At 28.6% G+C, this 23,174-nt stretch overlaps 2 protein-coding genes and 1 long non-coding RNA gene across 7 annotated transcripts in view; 1 reads left to right on the top strand and 2 right to left on the bottom strand.

The window, feature by feature from the left end:
• Positions 1 to 4,524, bottom strand: part of milt (trafficking kinesin-binding protein milt) — a 52,949-nt gene extending 48,425 nt beyond the window's left edge. The window contains exons 1-2 of the mRNA XM_003704506.3: positions 3,973 to 4,524; positions 348 to 570 (exon numbers count right to left, since the gene is read on the bottom strand). Of these exons, the coding sequence (XP_003704554.2) occupies positions 348 to 570; positions 3,973 to 4,164 (415 nt within the window). The 5' untranslated portion in view covers positions 4,165 to 4,524. The remainder of the gene's footprint in view (positions 1 to 347; positions 571 to 3,972) is intronic.
• A 4,713-nt stretch (positions 4,525 to 9,237) lies between these two features.
• Positions 9,238 to 9,859, bottom strand: LOC143264980 (uncharacterized). The gene is made up of 2 exons (XR_013039008.1): positions 9,736 to 9,859; positions 9,238 to 9,406 (listed from the first exon to the last, which is right to left on the bottom strand). It is a non-coding gene; the product is annotated as an uncharacterized LOC143264980 (long non-coding RNA).
• Positions 9,406 to 23,174, top strand: part of LOC100876401 (uncharacterized) — a 49,613-nt gene continuing 35,844 nt past the window's right edge. For 4 of the 5 annotated variants that reach the window (XR_013039005.1, XM_076534371.1, XM_076534370.1 and 1 more), the window contains exons 1-5: positions 9,406 to 9,817; positions 12,221 to 12,415; positions 12,568 to 12,822; positions 13,920 to 14,055; positions 14,153 to 14,269. Coding sequence is in view for 3 of the 5 variants with exons in the window: in XM_076534371.1 (XP_076390486.1) it covers positions 9,629 to 9,817; positions 12,221 to 12,415; positions 12,568 to 12,822; positions 13,920 to 14,055; positions 14,153 to 14,269 (892 nt within the window). In the remaining 2 variants the exon portion in view is untranslated. Of the gene's footprint in view, positions 9,818 to 12,220; positions 12,416 to 12,567; positions 12,823 to 13,919; positions 14,056 to 14,152; positions 14,270 to 16,670; positions 18,383 to 19,182; positions 19,457 to 23,174 lie in introns of those variants that run through there. The other variant, XR_013039006.1, reaches the window with a different exon arrangement.

The following is a 23,174-nucleotide window of genomic DNA, read 5'->3' as shown; positions in this document are numbered from 1 at the left end:
TGCATGTCACTGAATTACTTTTGTATTCCCTAAATAACTTCTGAATGCCAAATAGAAGAAGTAGGGTAAAGCTTGATAATCCGGATTTGGCTCGTAACTACCCTTCTAGTTGAGATGTAGGATTGAAATATGATATACAATACTGGTTTTTAGTAAATTACCGTGCAAGTTAAAATCGGTTCAAAGGCACTTTAAGCCATATCTTACTGTACCCTATATACTTTAATCAAGGATAAATGAAACAAAATCTAATAATGCCCAAACTTCTCAGTTAATGTATCATTTTCGCAATAAACAATAACTGATCGGATTTACCTTATCCGATATGGTAGTAGACTTAGACTCACCAGTAATAGTTTCGGCGTCCTTGGTAGTCACTGGAGGAGGAGTGACAGGGCATTGTATTCGATTTCTGGGCGATCGTAGGACCTGAAGGGCAGCCCTTGCCGTAGGAGAGACTTTGAGAGCTGTGGCTTTCGATCGAATCGAAGCCTCGGGCCCCTTCGGAGCCGCATCTTCCACGGCGGCCAGCTTGGACGCTGTGGCGACGAACGATATCGCCTCGCCTTCCTTCACCGCCAACATGCCAATAAACAGAATAAATAATGCGTTATATAATTTGCTTCAAACGAACAACGCCAAGTGTGTCGCCAAGCAAAACGACGCTAATTTGAAGTCTGATGAAGAAACATCAGCGGTTCTCAAATGCTGCTGCAATCTTCGTTACCATATAGTGGGATCGTAAATTTCTTCAGGAGTCAAAATACACAAAAATGAAACCGTTGTATATTTTCATAGATAAGGTTTAAGTTTCCAATATACGTTATTTTTATTGGGCGTTTTCCTAAATGTTTAGCTGCAACTGAGATAAGATATTGAATCTTTGGGGAGTTTGAGGAAGTTTTGTGTCAATATATTGTGTACTTTTTATCTGGGATTTCTGAAGTTTATTGACACAGGGTGGATGAGACAGGAAAGTGATTATGAGTGAGATGTTAAATAAAAATACGAAGAATTTGAGGATCCTGAGAATATTTGGGATTTCTGGGACTTTTGAGACCTGGTAGCTTTTGCATTTTAGAATCTTGGTACTTTGGCACTTCGGAATTTTTTAATTTTGAAATTTGGAATTTTTTAATTTTGAAATTAAAAATTTTTTAATTTTTTAATTTTTAAATTTAAAAATTTTTAATTTTGGAACTGTGCGAAGTTGAAATCTTGAGACTATGCAACTAAAGAACTTCAGAATTTTTAAACTTAAGTTATTTGAAATTTTAGAATTTCAGGAATGTGGAATTTTGGAATTTTTTAAGTTCAAAATTTTAGAACTAGAAAATTTTGAAGTTTTAGAACTTTGAAATTGCTGAATTTCTGAATTCTGGAATTTTAGAACTTTGAAATTTTTTATTTTTTAAATTTTATATCTTGAAATTTTTAGATTTTTAAATTTTCAAATCTTGAAATCTTATAATTTTAGAAAAACAAAAAATTAAAAAAAAAAAATAATACAAAATTATCATTTCGCGAAACTGAATCTCAGTCTACAAGAAGATGATAAATCCTACTCCATATAATGCACTGAAATGAAACCGTGAAATGAAACATGGAATTTAATTTACAACCTCGCTATATCATCGCGGGAAGTATAACTAATGGCTATGAAATCGACAATCTATAATTTAAATGATTTATGTTTACTTTGAAGACTTTAATATATCATAAATGATTAAACACTCAGAGTATACTAATGTTTCGTTATTGAAAAGCGAACAAAGCTACGCAGAATTAGTAAAAATTTTGTATATCTAATTCTGCCTTCAAGTTTTAAGAATTCTTCAAAATATTTGTAAGAAAATTTATTTACAGTGAACTAAAAATTTCATCAATTTCATAATTCTGTAATTAATGTATATTATAAATCAACAAATAATTTAATTTATAAACAAAAATAATTATATTAATTGTGAAAAAGAAAGATGTACTATAATTTTCTGTAAATAAATTTTTTTATAAATATTTTAATCAGTTAAATCTGATTTGTTTGAAAATGAAGCTGCAAAAAAACTATTCCGCTTATTTTTTCACGCGAAAATTGCGGTTGTAAAATTGATCTAACGTACAAAAACATAAAATGAAAATACTTAAACACTAATTTTGTGAATACTACTTCTAACAGATTTAACAAAATAATACGGAGCTTAAAGTTCTAAAGCTGCATATGTGCACATTTGTACATCCGTTCGTCATGTGTACTGTTACATCTTCACGAGTCAATTTACGATCACACTATATCACCGTATAAGTACACTACCCATTACTGAGTAATCTGTATGTTTAGAGATTCATGGAGTCATAAATAAAAAAACTGGACAAAATATACATTCGTAAATACGTAAATCTGGTAAATTCCCACAAAAATATGTTGATAAATAATAATATTTATAATTACTATTACAATTCTTGTATCGTGTCAAACAAATAAAATACATATTTTACCATTATCGAAAACATTAAATCACAATTTTCTGTTTCACATTCACATAATACTGCAAATGTATAATATGACACAATTCTTCTTTAAAGAAGGTTGTAACACAGAAGAAATTTGTCAACTGTTACTTTCGTGTTGTCACTTGAAAATTAAAAAATTTTTTTTGTAAAACTGAAAAAATACAATAAAGGTTTAAATAAGTTCACACGTTTGTGCGAAATATTAGACACAATTATAATAAAGAAATTCAGTGTAAAATTACTAATAATTATTTTAACAAATATGAATTGCTGTTAAATATTATATATTAATTAATTGGTTGTACTACTCCGAACGATTATTATACAAAATTATGATTTTCAATTGTAAGAATTATACCAGAGTGCAACATTGTTCGCAGATAAATGGTTTTGACATATTATTACCATTTAATTAATTGCAAATGTATAATCTGATAACAATTAAGTCAATGATAGGAAAATTTTGTTGAATTTCCGGTCAGGTAAATCCCAGGATCATACGTGACTGCGGTCACGTTCACTTGTGCTTTGTAATATGTAATTGTTATTTGTGTAGATACAATATAATGGAAATCTACCTCGAATTAAGATATTTTAAAACGTTAAGAACTTGACACGATTAAATATGCTTTCCAAAATTTTCTTAATGATCTTATCATGCATTATCAATGTTATGATAAGAACAGGATGAACAAATACTGATTTTTGCAAAATTGCTAATCCTTGTAAATGTGTTAATTTTCCATATTTGTCAAACTTTCAATTCCCCGAGCGAAAAACAAATTTTTCGTGATAAGTTTCATGTAGCATTTGAAAAAGTATACAAAAAATTTTTGAAATAAATTTTCAACCCCTATATTAATTGTATATTAAATTGTGATATATGTTCATTCTTTTCCGTCTGCTGCTACCGTTCATTTAATTTCATCAGTTAAATTATGTTATTTTTTCCTGAATTATAATTGCATACGATTTAGTTTAATCCATAAATAACATGGTTATTTTGTCATGGAAGCAGTAGAACCCCATAGAAATCCTCAAAAGATTATATAGAAGTAAATTGAACAAATGAAACAAAGAATTCTGGAAGCAAAATTTTATTTTTTTAAAAAGTAAACATTGCTGTTATTAGTTACAGATCAGTTACAGACTTTTGCAATAGATGGAAAACAAAGAACTAAAAATGTGTGCTTCATTGTCTTTTCCCAACTGTGGCACACTGAGCGGCACACGAACCTCGTTTCGTTTTGCAACAAAAAAATTCAGCAGCGTCAGTCACGTAGGCCCTACCGGTACCCGTAATATCAAGGTCAATTCACAATTCACTCAAAGATGGATGCTATTAGCAAAAAATATGGTAAATAAAGACGTTCGAGTATTGTTATGTCAAGTGTTCCTAAAATATTTTCTTTTTTTTTTTTTTGTGGAAAAAGAAAAAACTAAATACAAAAAAAAACTTACAAAAGGGAGGGAAGTCGAGTTACGATCGTTGACCGATAGTGGACATGCGTTCTTCGAAGTATAATTACGTTGAAAAACTCCATCATAAGTCAACTCAGTGTTATCCTTTTCGCAACTCGAATTCTGAGATTTCCAAATACGTCTGGCGGAATTCCGCCTCACCTCGGCAAACGCGATTCCTCTGAGTAACATTTTACTCAAAAACGATAGAAAATTATCACCTCAGACAATATTTTCCACAATACATACGTCTGTCCCTCAACATAAAAACGACTTTTCGTCACTGATATCGATGTGTTCCTTTTATTCACGCGTATGACTTATTCTGTTTGATAAAAAGTTGTAACAAAAACTTTAGTCACTGATGGTGAAAATTATTCTCACGTGACAGACTCTGACGTCTGAGACTCTTTTAACAAATTGACAAAATATTATTTTTAAATAAAATTTGTATGTTCTTAAAATCGTTAAACGATCTCGATGATCCTTTCTTTTCGGCACGGTGGTCGGAAAGAAACTGTGAAGCTTATGGATTATCAAGAACTGCTTAACTTTCACTTCTTATGGTGCTTGAAAGAAACGTCATAAAATAAAGGGAACACAGATGTCGTAAAAGTTTTGAGTAGACCCGTCAAGTTCGAACTTCTGAACACCGCGATCTGTTTGAATCAGACTACTTCTTCCCGTTCCTCTTATCATTTCATATAAACTGATAAACTGTACAGTCATGTTCAGAAATAGGTAAATTTTTTAACACCTCTCGCGGCGAAAATTATCACTTGTTAATGTAAATTTACTTAAATTAGCACCATTACAAATAATAAAATAACGGTACAAGAATGATTATATCCATATACAAATGTGAAATTTCAGTAAATTTATGTAAAACAATAATTGAAACTTAAAATATGTTATTATAGAATAACATTTATATTATATAGGATGATAACAATTAAACGAAATTATGGGTAAGAATTACCACACGTATAAAGAATAAGGATTATAATTTTTGAATATGAATAAAAAGATTGAAAATAAATTTAAAATGACAATGAAATGGTTGCCAACTGTTTGCAACACAATTTTTTAATTAAAAAATATTTAAAATGCGTATTGATGTATAGCATGAAAGAACAATGAGAAATAAGATAAATTTATGAGCTAATCATCATTATCATTGGCTAATCTATTACATTCTTTTGCTTTTCTTTAAGGGACTATACCATTAATCATCTATATTCAGTAAAAGTAACAGTTGTATGATATGATGCAACAATTCTACCAATCTTTCAGTGTTTAGTGTTCTTTCTAATTGTTCGCTTACTATATGTTTAATACAACTTCTTCCTTATATGATAAACGGTAAGGAAAAATGACAACTATTAATAAGGGTTAGTTATAATTTCTATCTAATAATTTGTCATTTTGATCAAAAGTTTATTTTTATTAACTTTGCTACATTACTGTCTTAAATTTTTATAAATAATTGTAACATGAGTGATGTATACTTTAATATATCAGATAACCAAAAATAGTTTATAAACCATGTAGCATTAAATTATACATGTACACATTCAAAAACAAAATAATGGTAAAAAAATATAAACAGATATTAAACAAGTGCTAAATAAATTATATGCTATTATTTAGTCCACTTTATACATTAAAACTATGTATCCCTACCGATTAAAATGACATCAACCTTTTTAGTTATCTGACATTTTGCAATGCTGCGGTGATGAAACGAAATGAATCGTTTAAACCTCTTTGTATCAAAAATACATGTTATTAGTTTAGTTTATCAGTCAATTTATTGTACAAATTTACTTATCAATTTATAACTAAATGTTGTTCCAAACACTTACCGTGGCGTAGTATATGATTTTTGGTTTCCACTAGGGAAACCACGATGATCACCAAAAGAAGATAATATACAAATTCTGTAACATCAATGAAATTATATGATTATTTTACAAATATTTTTATTTCAACAGTCAGTATTTTTGTTGCAAATTTTGAACTATTAAACATTATGCAAAAAATTGCTTTATAAACCATTAATAATTGCATATATACTACAATACACAAAATAAGATACTGTTAAAAAATAGACATTCAGATATAATTTATATTTAAAAAACTTGATAGGTCTATATCTGAATATTTGAAATATTATCTTTAAATCTATGTGATTACACATTCATAACATTTTTATGTATAAAATTTCAAGTATTTTTAGTTTTAATCATTAAAATTTAAGTCGAGGAACTAAGGTAATTAAATAACATGCATGGTGTGTAATAAAATAATAAATAAATATTGTCTAAACAATTTACATAAATTTTTTAAATGAGTTTTATGCTTTATTCTTAAAATAAATAAAATAATTCAAAATCATTACTCCACTCAATTTTACATTTTAGTCATACTACTATGAAAAAAAACAAAGGACTATTATTCCAATTACTTTTTTTGGTGGTGATTAATACATTTAAAAATATAACTTGAAAACTAAGCAACCAACAAGTTAAATTTAAACAGTTTGCATTCAAACAATACAAAATGTTATTTTACAAGAATTTACTTACTTTTTTAAATAAAAATCTGGAAGCAAGTAATATAAGTAAACGATATAAATTATACTTGCATAATTTTTAATCAATCTAAAAAACGTATTTGGAAGGAAGGATAACCTAATGAAGGTTACAATTATCGTTCGATCTTTAACATACAATTTTAAATAAAATAATTGGAACATCACAATATTTTAACAAATTTTAAAGAACCACTATCAAATCTCTCAATCACGAAACAATTTGTTATATTCATTGTTCCTTAGGAAATTGAAATTCGAGTACAATGTATCGATTGAGTTGTCCGCAGTAACCTTTCACAACGAGGTTAAAAACAATGATCATAGTTGTTTCATTGAATTTTATTTTTCATTATTTTTGTTGATTTCTGACAAACTTTCATTGAAGAAATACCAAAGAAAAAACAGAGAAACTCATTGAAAAATTTAAGAAATATAAAGAAAAACAGAAGCCTCACCTGTCTTTCTGACATTTTCTGCTTGCGTCACATAATTGTTAGTTTCCTGGATTTATCATGCGTTTTTTTAAATAAAATCCTCTTCACATCTGTCCCGATAAGGCAAGCGGAAAATTTCTATAAAGAACTATTTTGCAAAGAAAATTTTCGGCCGTTCATGACGGCCTGAAGCTGTCCGAAGCTACGAGGACGAGCATATACCGGGTAGTAAAACTTGCTTGAATTTAGAATAGCACAAGTTATCGAAACACTGTCTGCGATCACGGACAAATTTTCCGCGAATTTTCATTCACGAGAATGCATGTTTCCTTTGCAATCGATATCTTTTGAACGATAATACGAATGATAATGATATAAATTACGCAGCAAAGTTATTTAGCAAGTACATGAAAATATATTGTTTATTTACGTTTTATTATCTGTAGGGCCTGATGGGTTTCCCTAGGGGAAATAAGGTTATAGGGAAGGAAAACTGCATTTGTGTAAAAACTCTTACTCGAGATAATTTTATTGAATATTTATCTTATCATTAATATAGTTTAGTGGAATATTAAATTAATTAATATTTAATAACTAAAAATTACACTAATTGTGTCTAAATTAACTTTATTTTCAAAATTAGTATTAAAAGAATTATAATTTTTAAACAACCAATATTCAAATATTGGTATTCGAATATATGAATACGAGTGAAATTCAGATTTGAAATTCGAATATCTGAGTATTTGAATTTTCAGCATGGGAATTATTTAAATAAAAAATTTGTATTCAAATAGTCAAATGTCAATAGAAGTTGAATTTAAAATTCAATATTGTGATATTTTTAGCAGTGGAAAAATTAATACGTGGAATTTAAATGTTAAGTTGTATTAGTCAAAAGTAGGACATTGTTGAATTGATTTTGAATTAAATTTTATTAAGACTTGTGACCAATAATGTTAAAAGTCTATCATACATGAGGACTTATATCTTCTCAATAATAACTTTTGTCCCGGGTTCTACGGATCCTAGCGGTGGCTCTGTTTATCAGTTTTAATTGGTTTTAATTTTTCGTATCAACATCGATAACATAATTTGATATTAATATATCTTAATGTTTATCTATATTACTTCTTCTTCCACTTATTTTCGCAACCTTAACATTATTAATTTTATTAATGACGGGATAAAAATAATTTTTATTTTATTTAAAAATTATATTTAGAGAATCCTGTTATTATGCTGGTGTAATTATTTATAAATGTATTTTTTTTTCAATATAAGAATGATTTAAAATATAATAATTATAGTGTAATTTAAATTAAAATTAAAATTTGGATTTTAATTAAATCAAAACTTTTAATGGTATATTTAAAAAAAATATGTAAATAATTATAACAAAAAATTGAATATTTTTTTAATTCATCTTCAAAATATTTTAAAATATAAAATGTACTAGAATAGCTATGGAATATTTATAAAAAAGTAATGATTTCATTTGTAAAAGTGGAGGAGGAAATAAATATTAATATTTTGTTTTTATAGTTTTTTTTTTAATTATTTAACTATACATATTTGGTAATAACATTAGGTTCTACAAATTTGTCAATTTCAATAAAATCTATATAATATAATTTGTAGGGTAATTATAATACAAATTTAAAAAATAAAATTTAATTAATAACATTGACAAACAATCATCGTTGATTCTAAGAAATTTTTATTTTGAAATGTTCGATTTAACATAAAAGGTACTAGATAAAAATTTAATATTTCATTCATAATTTTGAATTTCACTTATAATCGTAAATATATCTATCTCTTTATTTTAATTATCTTTTTATATTAATACTTTAACGTATTGTTTTATACAAATATGAAAAATTTAAATAAAATTATATTATCATTACCAAAAAACACTTTACTAATGTCATTTTATAAAAAACAGGAAAACATAAAAAGAAATGAAAAAAAAACCTCTAGGTAGGTATCCTGGTAACTTAATGAATTTAAACATTTTTATGGAAAACATTGTTATCTCATTTAAATATTTTACATTAAAATATACTTATTAATAATTTTGCTTATATTCGTTTTATCGATATAATATAAATCCAGTATAAAGCTTTTGAAAAACTAGCAAAAAGCACGGCTTACTTTATTTATCTTTTAAACGTTGGTAAGCCGTCTATCGATTCTCCCCACGTACACACCTCCTCTTCAGTCATCGATTGCACTTTTTGCACCTACCATTTTTTTTCCAGAGTAATGAGAGCCTCATCTGGAATCAGTAGCACGAGAGTGCACTAAAACAGGCCACCCTCACCTGCGAAACCACCCTCACCCTCTTCGTCTCGATGAATCTTCCATATTCGATATCTTTCGAAAATTTTTAAAGTGTCTCCTGCAAGAAAGAAAGAAAGATAGAGAACGATACGTTCGAAGTCAAAGTGCGCGACGAGGAAAGAACAACGCTGCCATCAGTAAGAAAGAAAAAGAGGAAAAAAGATAGAAGCAGAAGAAGGTGACAGTAAGAAAGAGACGGACAGAGGGTGGGTGGTGGTGGGGGGCTCTCGGGTTAAGTGAGAGGGAGAGAGAGGAGGTTGAAGGGAGTCGAGCGAGGAGAATGACGGATAGCCAGCAGCAGTTTTGCTTGCGTTGGAACAACTTTCAAGCTAATATCACCAGCCAATTCGAGGCTCTCAGAGATGACGAGGATTTCGTCGATGTCACCTTTGCCTGCGATGGTAGGCGTCTCCAGGCGCACAAGGTTGTCCTCTCCGCGTGCAGCCCTTACTTCAAGGAGTTGTTCAAGGTTAGAAAACCTTCCCCGTCTTCTCTCCTCGGTGCTAGTTGCTCGATCTCTACCCCCTCTCCCCTTCCTTCCCCTTAACCGATCATTTTTACCTTCTTTGAGAATCATGCTTTGATTTAGATGCAGTTGATTTAGAATTCTTATTTGAAAGCCTCATGTATATGTCGTGACAATGTATTGTAATGTTCTTGTACATGCTTTACATAAGAATCCTTTCCTATTATATGTTGTTTGTTTATTAGAAACTAGTGCTTATTTCGACTGACTTGGAATTCCCGTAATTTTGTATAAGTTTGATTATATATAAAATCATGTTTAGTTATTTGAATATAAATTCTGTTAGTGTGGCAAATATAGTAAGAATCCATGTAACATAAAAATTTTTCAGCGATGAGCACTCTCTGATTATATAGATGTATTAGCAATGTTTATGCAATTCCTCTTTCCTTTGAATCAATTATGAGATCAAAGAAATCTATAGAATATAGTGAAAAGCATAGAAATCTTATGGAAGTACAAGAAACGACAAGTTACGTTTTGCTTTTTTGATATATCATCTTATAACTTTACATGTATTAAACCTTATTAATAACTATATGACTTTGATCTTCCACTTTGATTTTTAATTTTATATAGTTTTTTAAGCATTTTTTCAGTTTTATGTAACTTACGTTTGAATACATATTTATATTAGGTTGATGCATACGAAATGTTATTTTCTGAACTTTGAGTTTTATAGAATAGCTTTAAACAGTAAATGCTATTTGATAATTAATTGTTATAAATCATATTAGTAAAAGAGTTTCTTAAGATACATGTATAGTAGTACTTAATTAATAATCGTTACTAAGTATCTAAAATTAATTTTCAAAGGTACAAATAACTGAGGTTTTTAAGTTGTGCTTTTTGAGAAATATAAACTTGATAATAATATAATAAATATTACTAGAAAATTAATTTATCATTCTAAAAACTTGTATAAACATGAGAATTGTTAACTGTTGAGTTACGAAATGTAATAGAGGAGATATTTCATTAAACAAATTGGCATTAAGAAAAGTGTAAAGACTTATATAAAAGTTGCTTTAATTATTGTACTCTTATTTTTATAAACTCTGAAAGAAAAACCATAATTAGAGAAATGACATTTCATATCAGTTTGAATGAAATTTAGCGTTAAAAAATGAATTTGTGGGAGCATTTATTTTTGCATAATGTCTATACAAAGTAATAATGCTTTCAAACATTTAAATTCAGTTTTCCTGGCATCATGATTTTTGAGGTTCACCAATTTTGCAAGAAACGAATAATATAACACTCTAAGATTATATGTGTATAATATGATCCTGTTTAAAACTACATTAATTAACACTAATTTAATCAAACAAGGTCCTCTTCCAAGAAAATTTTTTCTTTGTATGTATATGTTTTATATATTTCTAATTTAACTTAACTGAGTAACTTAAAGTTCTTTATTTATAGTTGAGATAACAACATTTAATAATGTTTCATTTAATACTTCATCTTCTAAGGACATATTTTCAGCATTAATCAGAGTAGTACTGTATATATCTCATATTATAATTCATATGATCAAATCAATATCATTGGTCTATTAAATATGTCATAAAATTAGAAAATTTGAATCAATAGTATCAATATATAATCTCAAAATTATTAATGTGACATGTATTGTCTACTTGTTTCTCCTCTGTGAAGTAAAAGAACTTTCATATTAAAGAAATATAAAATATGGATTTAATATTTGGTGCAAAGCAAGTTTCGAAGTATATTTAGAGAGACACTTTTGCGTTTAGATCAAGTTTGTACACTTAGTGTGGGTCATTTGGTATGTGCATTATATGTTAAATTGATTTAGCTAAAGCAAGTTGCTGCATGTATAATATCTGTGAACAGCGCATTCATTATTTTAGATATAAGTGTCTGCACTAGATGGTGTTGTAATGATATTCCTTTATTTAAAGAATTATGCATTAGAGTCTTAGAATATTATAAGTAACAAACTGCTAACATTGAATGTATTTATTTTACATTTTAAATATGATGTTGATTATATGTAGAATGTATTTCATATTCTATGTGCTTGTATAAATTAATAAATATAATTTTTTGCAGTGTTTATTGCTGCAAATTATATAACAGATCTTCATTTTATATTTTTAGAAATAAATTAAAAGATAAATTAATCACATAATTTGTTATATATTAATATTTATTTTTGGCTATATTATGATTATACATTTATTTTATAATTTGTAATGAATTTAACAGTAATAATGCGCTAATATATTATTAACTATTTTTTAAAATTGTTGTTTGATATATTATTTATATAAATTATAAGAAAGAGATATAAGACATAATATAAATTTATATTTACAGACAAATCCATGCAAGCATCCGATAATATTTATGCGTGATGTGGAATTCGAACATCTACAGTCACTCTTGGAATTTATGTATGCTGGGGAGGTTAACATATCTCAAGCAGAATTACCTACATTTCTACGAACTGCTGAGTCTCTGCAAATCCGTGGCCTCACCGACTCTCAAAGTAATCAGCACAACAGCGAAAAGGTTTGTATTTGAAATGTGTAAGTAATATATCTTTTTAGTGTTACTTTTTCCAGTGTTTGCATAACATGGTGTAATATACATGATAGATAAATGTACTACTATTAGGACAAAATATATGTTAATAATTTGTTAATATTGTTTGTTGATTTTAGCATTTGAAAACAAACAACATACACGCATCAAACGGCCGTGGGCTGATCTCACCAAATTTGGAGGAGGACCGTAGTAAAACTCCACCAGCCTCCAGTCCTCCACCATTAAAAAGGCTGTGCAAACGAAGTGATTCGCCTCAGATATCTAGTCCAGTACCAGCTGCGGCGGCCTGTGCAACTGGAACGCCACGCACACGGCCATTAATTGAGCCACAGGTTCAACTTGACTGTTATAAAGATCTCGATATTGTTGAGGTTAGTTCACTAAATTGTGCTTGCACTGCACATAATTTTAAAAAATATTTTTTAGTATGTGCATGTTATTTCATAGAGGACAGGATTTTGGTTGTAGAAGTTTGTCATAATTTTTCTCAATTGCAATAAATAAATATATCAGGTCCTTAAAATCAGAGTATATTAAGTCACGTTCTTCAAATTGTAAAGAGAAACAAATAAAAGGTGCAAAAGTTTCATAATTTTGAAACTATTATCTAACTGTCAATATGTTTTAACTTTATACTATCTAGTTTCAGTTTTATATCTTTTCTTGTATAGCTTAATATCATAAAGCTGGATATATGTTATATGATCTTGATATATTTTTTGAAGCAGTTATTAAATCAAAAATCATCTTAACATGTTGACTGCCACACTAAAGTAATATTCAATTGCATCCAGTAGTGTTTTAATTCTTAACCAATTTTTTTAAATATTTGTACAATATCTTGTTACATTTATTTTCCATAGATCCATGTAATTAATGCGAGAATTTGCGGTTATCAAAGTGAATAAATTGTTAACAATATACATGATAAATCGGTATAGATACTCAAGTGTCACCCATATATGGGTGACGTGACAGTCAACGTGTTAATCTATTCACTAATTGTAGTGTCATATCAATAATTTCATTCTAATACAAATAAAAGTGATTACTTTAGCCTAGTCTTATATTTCATATTATCTTGTATAATATCCATATTATGTGTGTACATAATAATGTTACATAATATATCAAATGACCTTACAAAGTATGAAACTAAACTTAAACAATCAGCTCTTCTTAGCCTTTTATAAAATTCCATTTATTTTAGATATATATTACATATTACATACATATAAAGCATATATATATATATGCTTTATAATTGCAGTGTCAAAAAGCATTATAGAACTTAAAATATAATAAATGTATTAAAACCAAAAAGTATTAAGAACCTTTTATGTAAACTGCATTAGAACTAGATATCAAAAGATTGATTATTTTTTAAAACAGAAGACTTAATACACTGTGGCTTTAAAATCTGTATATGTTTCATAAGTGAAATTATCACACAATTTTTATATTTTAGCCAAAAATAGAATTACCAGAATATGGAAGCGATGATGATTGTTCTCCAAAGCAGGAGGTTAATGCACTGCCAAGTGGTTTTCTTAGCCTTGATGGTGGCATGGAAGTTTTACCATCGTATCCTCCTTCTTACCAGGGTAATTAAAAATAATGTTTTATGTATTTTTCAGTATATTTAAAATAATGTTAACAAATTGGTTTACATAAAATTTCACAATGTAAATATTTTTCTAGGAGGAGGAGCAGGCGGCGGTGGAGGAGGCGGCGGTGGCGGGGGTAGTGGACCATTAGAGGGTGGAATGCCAGGACCATCTCATGCCGGCAGTACGGAATTAAATCAAGAGCAACAAGGTAAGTGATTATCCGTCCCAATCCTAATTCTTTGGTAGTTGCGAGCACCATTACAAACAGCAACAACCTAGCCGATCATGTCGGAGAGAATTTTTTGGATGCGAATATAAAGACGGAAGGAGAAGGGGAACTTCGGTTTGAAATGGTAAGCTCGTGTAGCTCGGTAGCTCTTGCTAGGCGGTAGGAGAGAAAGGGAAAGAAAGAAATAGAGAGAATGCGCGTATGTGTGTGCAAATATGAAAAAAGGCAGGAGAGAGAGGAAGAGAAAGAAAGAAAAAGAAGAGACATTTGACACTCGGAGGCGATCTGATAATTTCATCCAGGCGGAGTGCAGTTTGCGGCTGTTGTGTGAGAAAGTCAGCTGCGTGTGCATACTCGGGCTCTCTACCTGTCCATTTTGTTTGCCAGAGTTGGAGGTGATACTGCAAGGTTAAAATTGATTTTTTTATCGATAATTACATGTATGTAAAAATATTTGTGTCGAGTAATAGTTATAAAGAAAAAATATTACATACTTCTTACGTTACGTTAACTTCATAAATTGACCTATTTTTCTTGTCAAATGTTCATTGATTAAAAATTTTGACAAGTTCATTAGATACTTGAACATAATATATAACAAATTTTAAGAATAAATAGATTTAGAAGGTAAGAAATAAATAGTTTAAATGTGAAAAAATAATAAATCCCTCCGTCTGGCAAAATTGCCTGCCTGTTGCTTCCACGTTCTCCGTTTTTGTCCCGTAGAAGCCACGCCAATTGGAGGCTACTGAACAATTTTAGTTTATTTCTTTATTTTTTGAAATATATTGAAACAAACATTTTTGCTTAAAGCTAACCTAAATTTCGTTCATATTATTATTTATTTTAATATGAATATTTTTTTTTAGTCATAATAATTAAAAAATTTATATTTTATCTAATTGGCGTTGTTTTTTTCTGTGTATTCATGTTTATCCTATGGCAAAACACCCTAACTTGACATATATAGCAGAGCAATTGCTTGATGCTAAATTTTGTTGTAAGCTTTTTGGTTAAGGTTAGTGTTTAATTATGGTGTTGTAATTAAAAAAAAGTTAATATCCTTCGCTTCACTAATCATATTCTACTGCATTAAATCATCAAATGTGCCATACTGTCAAATTCTAAATCTAGAGATTTAAATTGTTTTTCAAAACTCTAATTTGAGTCCTTGATTTTAAAAATTACTATTTTTATAACATAATTATAGTATTATATTTTGATTACTTTTTAATTTTAATCGTAGTTTTATAATTTAAGTTCGATATGAATCATAAATTTAAAGAATTAAGTTTCGTTTATTAATTATTTATTATCAATTTAAAGTTTAAAGAAATGGTCTCTTTGTGGTTATTCATTATTATGACTTTAACAGTGATAATAATATACGTAGGTTGTAAAATATTCAATGTAAATGAAATTGTACATGTCAAGGAAAGTTTTTATTAATCAGAAAGGGTGTTGTTGTCAAGAAAATTGTAGAATAATTTCGGAGGATGCAGCGCGAACTCTCACGCCTCATGTTCCCAATAACACACGCTTACCATTTGTCTCCGATGTGTGTGCGTTGGTAACGCGCAATATCATGGTGCGCACGACAGATAGTAGTGGGATCAGACTATATTATTTGTGAAATTTATTCAATATATAAAAAATGAATTTAAAAACATTTTGAATCGAAAAATTGTAATTATCTTTTCCGTGTTATTATGTCATACAGTTATCAAAAATCTTAAATTGCTTTATCTTTGAAATATTTGCATTAATTATTGCAAAGTTATGATATAATTACTAAACTTCAATTATCAGTAAATGACAGTAAAAAATTTGTATTAATTTAAATTATATGTAATTGAATCTTGAAATAAGATAATATATTTTTTTTTATAGGAAAGTTTTAGAATATGTAAAAAAATAATTAAAGTATAACTTTTACTTTTACATTTTTGTTAAACATGTTTAATGCAGCAGTTTTATTTTCAATATAAATAAATTTATGTAAAATAACTGAATAATATTTAGAAGTATAAATTTTAGGATATATTTACAAATAAATGCATTTAATATCAATATTGAAGGAGCAGTTAAAAAGACTATATGAAAAATTAATATTTTAGAATGAAAAGTTGTGAAACATTGGATGAAATGTTTTAAAATTAAGTAACAGTTTATTGAAAATGTTGAAAGTGATCCCATTGCTAAATTAGTTAGAGTGTATAATGGTCGTGCGGCTAGGGTTTCTCAGCTGGTTGTTGCTGTCCGGTGGTGGCTGGCAAATCGGAGACCCCACCCATAAATCCATTCAAAAAAACAACAAAAGATTAACTTCCTTCTCCGTGCTGCCTCTACCGGGTTAGAGCAAGTTGTGTGTGTGTTGCAGCTGACCTACGCAAACTGCACTCGTTGGACCCACGCCCTTGTCCTGTCTGCAACCGCATGTACAGTAACTTGTCGAACCTGCGTCAGCACATGCGCCTGATCCACAACCCTCAGAGTGTCACATGCCCCCTCTGTAACAAGCCATTCAAGACCAAGCTCTACCTGAAGCGTCACCTGGTCAGCTTCCACGAACTCAGCGTGGCAGACAGGCATCGTCAGGAAGAAATCTATCAACAGCAACCGAAAGCACAACAACAGAGTGGAGCTCAAACGCATCTACAAATTCAGGCACAACAGACTGATAGCAAATCCTTTTCTGCGCCGAGAGTCCCAGTAGAAGAGAGCACGGGAGCAGTGACTCTGGAGAACAAGTCAAGAGTATTCCAAGATGGTGCTTACGAGGTCAATCAGACCAATGTTGAATCAAAGCACTTTCAAAGCAGCATGATGCAATTCGATGCTGCATACCACTAACGCGCCTTAGTTTCTTCGGCCCATATGTGAAAGTTTTTGGTTGAGTAGACTTAATGCCAGTTTCTGGCAGTTGTAAACTGCAAATGAAGTTGAATGTGGTCTTTCGAAGAAAAACTTACGTGCAGTGAAGAGATTAGAAATTTTGACTGTGATGGAGAATGTTCAAAATTTTTAATATTTTATACGAACAATTACTTCAAATTTTTTCAAAATTTAAAATTTTATTTTATGCAAATATAAGGTTATAGTCTTATTTTTTTATTTATAAAAAAAATGCGATAAGAAAGTTTATTTTAATTTAAAAATGGGAAAACATATAGCTTATGAGTAACAAATATTATTTTATAAAATAATTGTAGAATGTTGTTTTGCATAGTCAGGTTTATTTTAAGAATGAACCACTGAAAAAAGTATTTTTATTTAACAAATATTCATATATGATATTTAATTTTTTATCAAAAATCAAACTCTTGGCTTATTAACAATTTGAAAATATGAAAATTGGAGACTAAGTATAACATAACATTAGAATAATATGAATGCCATACAACATACATACTTTTGATAAAATAATATTTGAAACATTACTTTGAAACTCCTCACAGCATACAACTGTAATATAGTAATCTCTTCACAGCATCTTACAGTAACTAATGAAACAATAGTCTTTAAAGGACATTTCGCAAAAGGTACCGTGCCTATTCGTCGTAAGGGAAAGGGAGAGTATCCTTAAACAGAAAGAAAGAAATAGAAAAAAAGAAAGAAACCACAGAATCGCCGCAAGTGGAGCAGCCATCCCACCTCGTACTGATTATTCCGCGAGCCAGGATAACTTGTTGTTTTATTTGATGCTATACAGTGTTATACAGACTACAGATATTTACAACGATATTATATTCTTACAGAGGATTATATTTACTTTATTGATTACGTCACACGTCTGGGTGACACGCACAGAAACTCCCAGAATGACGTACAAACATATTATAATATATTTTTCACCGCGTAGCAGTTTAACGGTGCAATAGACAGCCAACCGATTTTACAGCTCAAGCAGATTTACAGAGAATTTATTATTGACAGTTATCGATGGGAAACCGTCGTGATGCAGCAGATTGAATTTAATATATTATAAGAGGCTTGTGTCTGAGGTGGCTTTTCTTCTGAATTTTCTTACATGCTCTAATGTGATATTATAGAGCTAAATTCATCACTTTTTTCTTTTGTGTCTTTAGTAAGGTAAATTTTATCTTTTATTCAGTGAATTTTCATATTCCTACAAATCATTTTGCATTTTTATATTACTATAAAGTATTACATTACTTTCTTTGTTATCACTATTATTCTTTAAATTTGATATTAGTTAAATGTTCTTTAGAGTATTAGTAGACTTCTTTTTTCAGAAATTATTGCAAACAGTATTATTATTATTATGGAATTTTGCATGAGTATTTCGTTTTTGTTTAAATTAACATGAATGAACTACACTAAGTTCATATTTGTGTGACTTGTTGCGTTTAGTGTGACTGCCTTTTGTACATGTGAGTGAACGTATGTTGAGTAATTGTAAATTTGTGCAAATGTTTATGGCTAACGTCTGACAGTATGAATGATTTTATTGCAATTTAATTTGCGTTTCTTACATCTGTGGACTGCATATAATTTCATTTATCTCTTAATTGATTTTTAAATGGAGGAGGTTACACACTTGAATTTTTTTTCCAATTAGTGTTTGTTTAATATGATTGGCTGTAGTGTATATTTGTAAAATGATTGGTTGTGGTTGGAAGTTTGTATTTGTTACAAACATAATGTGCATTGCCTTCTATTTTTTTTTTTTTTTTGTCTAAATGTTGCATTTCCTTGGTTATTGCATTGTTCATGTGTTTTTCTTGTAATTTTTTATGTTTATTAGCTAACCTTAAATAGCTTTTGTACATTTTTCTGCTTTAAGGTAAATGAAACATTGTTTAGCTAATAGTAAACAATGTGTATATTCTATACCTTTGTTTTGTAATATATTTATGTTTCTTTTGTAGGATTCTTGTAGATCATCTGTAAATGAGTTCTGAAAAAAGGTTGAGAAGTGTATAATCTTATCCACTCTGTGTAATTGTTCAGTGAATATGAAGCTGTTGATTTTTGTGCGAAAGGGTTGTACAAGTGTCATTGTATGTACATATGCTGCAAAGTGTTTTGATATTGATTAGACTTCTTCTTCTTAGTTTTCTTTTACTATTATTATTGTTATTATTACTTCGTTATTATTATAATTTTTTTTATTATTTTCAATAATAAAAATACGCTTATAAATTGTTTTACTTTATTGATATTGAAATCAGTAATGTTCTTTCAAAAACTGAATCATTTAAGTAATCATAGAATGTTTCAAGAGGTACTAACTAATTGGTTAACAGTGTTAATTATGTTAGTACATTGCAATTTCTAATTATACGTTTTGAAAATATGTTAAATTATTCTCTTTTTTTTATTAATTTCCTAATGTTTGTAACTATTTATAATGAATTTATCGAATTATCTATAATTCAATGATTGCTGTCAATATAATTTTCTTTTATTTTGTATGTATTGACTTTTTGAGATACTGGTTAACAATGATTAGGTGATTAATGTAAGTGACGATATACTTTTAGTCACGCACATTAAATTTTATTAACCAGTATTTTAAAATTGTTATTATTTTATGATTGAAGGGTATCAAATGTTCTTTAAAGATTCGCTTAACGATTGCTTGACATTTATTCGTTACAAAGTTTGTGAAAGGTTATGCATTCGCGCACGCACACGTACGTATATATTTGTTTAAGAAATAACTAAGAGATAAAGCCATCTTAGACATCGCCGAACTCCATAGCCATAGTACCACACAGTACAACTCAGGATCTTTTATATTATATTTTACAGATGACAATAGTTCCGTGAGCGCGATGTTTTCGACAAATTTTTCGCCATGTACTTTGCATCAGAGCTTCGAATTTCCAATAATTTGATAATCGTTCAGACAATTATAATTTTAGTCGTATTATCGAGGATCACTCGATAAATTATTTAAATTAAATTTAATTGCAGAATTTTTATTTTTTTTATTATATGTAGATGACTTTTTCTGATTGTTAAAATTTAAGTAATTAAAGAATTTAGTAAGTTAGTTTCCGTTGAGGAAGGTCATATTTTCAACCTTCGCTTGAGGAAGGTTATATTTTTTGCATTATCGGAGAAGGGTATTATTTTGTCGAACTGTATAAAGTTGTCGAACAATTATAAAATTATTGGAAATTTTTTGGTAGCTTCTGAGTCGAAAATAGATCGAAATATTTCTCGAATTTATCGCACCGTTCACACAGGCTCCTTACCTCACGATTTACAATCAAATCATAGATGCAGCTATATATTATTATAATAAGTATATTTACATACCGTTTTACAATAGTGCCGGAGTCGCAACGACTGCGATGAATCAAATTAACAAAAGAAAAAAAATAGAAAAAAAGAAAAGAAAGAAAGAAAGAAAGAAATAATGAAAACCAGACGCATTAACCACGACAGAGATGGGAAAACACACTAATTCCAATTTTTTCGTCTCGTACGTGGATAATTTTTCTTTTTCTTATTGTTACTACAATTTTTCCGAGGGTTTTTCTATTCCTTTTATTGAACGCGTGAAACAGAGAGAGCTTCGTGCCCAGCGCATAGTTTTTACTCAATCTAAGATTAGGATATAAATGTTGCATATCATGTTATTAAGATTGTTGTACTGACAGCCTGTTGCAAACCTCGGTCTGTGGCTCCTTTCCCGATTCTAATTTAACATTTTCTTTTATCATTAACAAAAGCAAAATTATTTCATTTCAAGTTTAAACGTTTTTCAGAACTGAACAATTTTTTTTATTAAAAACACTTCAATTTTTTTTAATTTTCTTCAACGTGAGATAAATGTGTCTGATTATATTTGTAATACAATTTTAATTAGAATTCAATGTATGTATTTATTTTTCAGTATTCAATTTTTCAATTGAATCTATTAATTTCTTAAATTGCTTTACTTAAATTACTTAATTGTATTTATTCAGAATACGATTTTATATTTTCTAAAAGATTCTAGATTTTATATTTAAACTTTTTACTTATTAATTTTATAATTAATTAACGTGTTTTGATCTTGGGTATTGATAGCCAAAAGCACATGATCTGCTTATCACTGATTTTAGTGATATCAATGTTATTTTTTCTAATTTCCTTCAAGTCAATTCACAAATATTTAACACATTGGTGCTATTTTTAATTTTCTTGAACTTTTCGTATTTGAGTTATTTGGTTATTGTAATATGATTCTTAATTTTCTGTGGACCATTCTGCAATTGTTTGAACGTTTGGGGCAATTTATATGAATTAAAGGTATCATTAATTTTGACAACATTGCAACATTTGTAATAAGTATGTAAACTTTACAATTTGAAAAGTTCACAATATCGACACTTGTGGATTTTTTAATTAAGAATTAAAAATGAGAAATTTTTTAATTTTGCAATTTCTAAATTTGAAAACTTAGAAACTCTGATATTTTGGGGTTTGGAATTTTCTAAATTTAAACATTTCGGAATTTTTTAAATTAAAAATTTATAAATTGTGAAATCTTTTAATTTAATAACTTCTATACTTCAGAATTTTTTAACATAAAAATTTCTAAACTGTGGAATTTCTAAATTAGAAAATTTCTAAATTTTGGGATTCCTAAATTAAAAAATTAAAAAATTGTTGAATATCTAAATCTGAAAATTTCCAAGTTGCCAAATAAAATCATTCAACTATAAAATTGCTTCCTAAGAAAAGGCGTTGCCATAATAATTATAATAATCATATCAGGAAATCTTGTAATGAACGTCTTTCAAAACCTGAGCACTGATTACTTATCTTTTAAAATATAATCGTGATTATTTTTAAATTTGATTATTGATTATTAATCGTGAGTGATCACGTGAAAAAAATAATTAATGATCAGTAATCAGATTTCGAAATAATTTTGATTAGATTTTTAAAAATAATAATAAATATGTATCAAGTTTTGAAAGATTGGTACATTTGCTTCATATGAAATCCATTATATGAACAATCTCGTACATTTTTATTAAAGTGCAGTTAAATTAATTAAATAAACTGTAGAATTAAATTTTATTTTTGATCAAGGTCTTGAGAAGCTTCTTGCATAAAAGATTAAAGGATAGAAACAATTATTTTAATATTTCTCTGAGAACTACAATTAAATACATAATTTTTGTATAAAATAAAAAGTAATTTCTTTTTTTTTAGTATTATTAAAATAAGAAGTAACATTCTTTTTATTTTATGCAGAACTTCATTTATAAAAGTAAACGTAGAGTCGCTTTTTGAGAATTACATGTCTACGTCTGCCCCAAATGTTCAAATGATCGAGTAACACATAAATTGAAAATGAAAAATGTTATTATTTAAAAAACCAACGGACTATTATAAAAGTCAAGCACATAGTGATCATTCGATTATATCAAATTCGTGACGTTGGTCAACGTGTTAATCATCAGTTAGTTAGGTTAGGTTACAAGATCTCCACCGATTGGATCCACAGTCCGAGATTCATATTCATTATACATATATCGCTCATACTTACACATAGCCAGATTCAAACAGAAAACAGCGAGCCGCAAAGGTAGAGAAATAGAACGGATAAAGCAAATAAATAATATCGTCCGGGTATTTCAAAAGTGACACAACACAGAAGCATGTTTTTCTGCAAAAATTGCTTACTAGGTTACAACAATCAAGTTCGTTTAACTTCAAACCGAATAGTTAGGTTTGTTTCAACTCTTTGTTTAATTTTTCAATAGGTAATTAAACAAATCAATTTGTAATTTTATTTGTTTAATTTGTAAACAAATAATTAAACAGTTTAATTTGTAATTTTATTTATTTAATTTGTAAACAAATAATTAGACAAATCAATCTGTAATTTTATTTGTTTAATTTGTAAACAAAT

The sequence above is a fragment of the Megachile rotundata genome, chromosome 8, assembly GCF_050947335.1.
Source record: "Megachile rotundata isolate GNS110a chromosome 8, iyMegRotu1, whole genome shotgun sequence".
NCBI lineage: Eukaryota > Metazoa > Arthropoda > Insecta > Hymenoptera > Megachilidae > Megachile > Megachile rotundata.
Note: the sequence above shows the minus strand (reverse complement) of the source record. Positions and strands in the feature narration are given on the sequence as shown.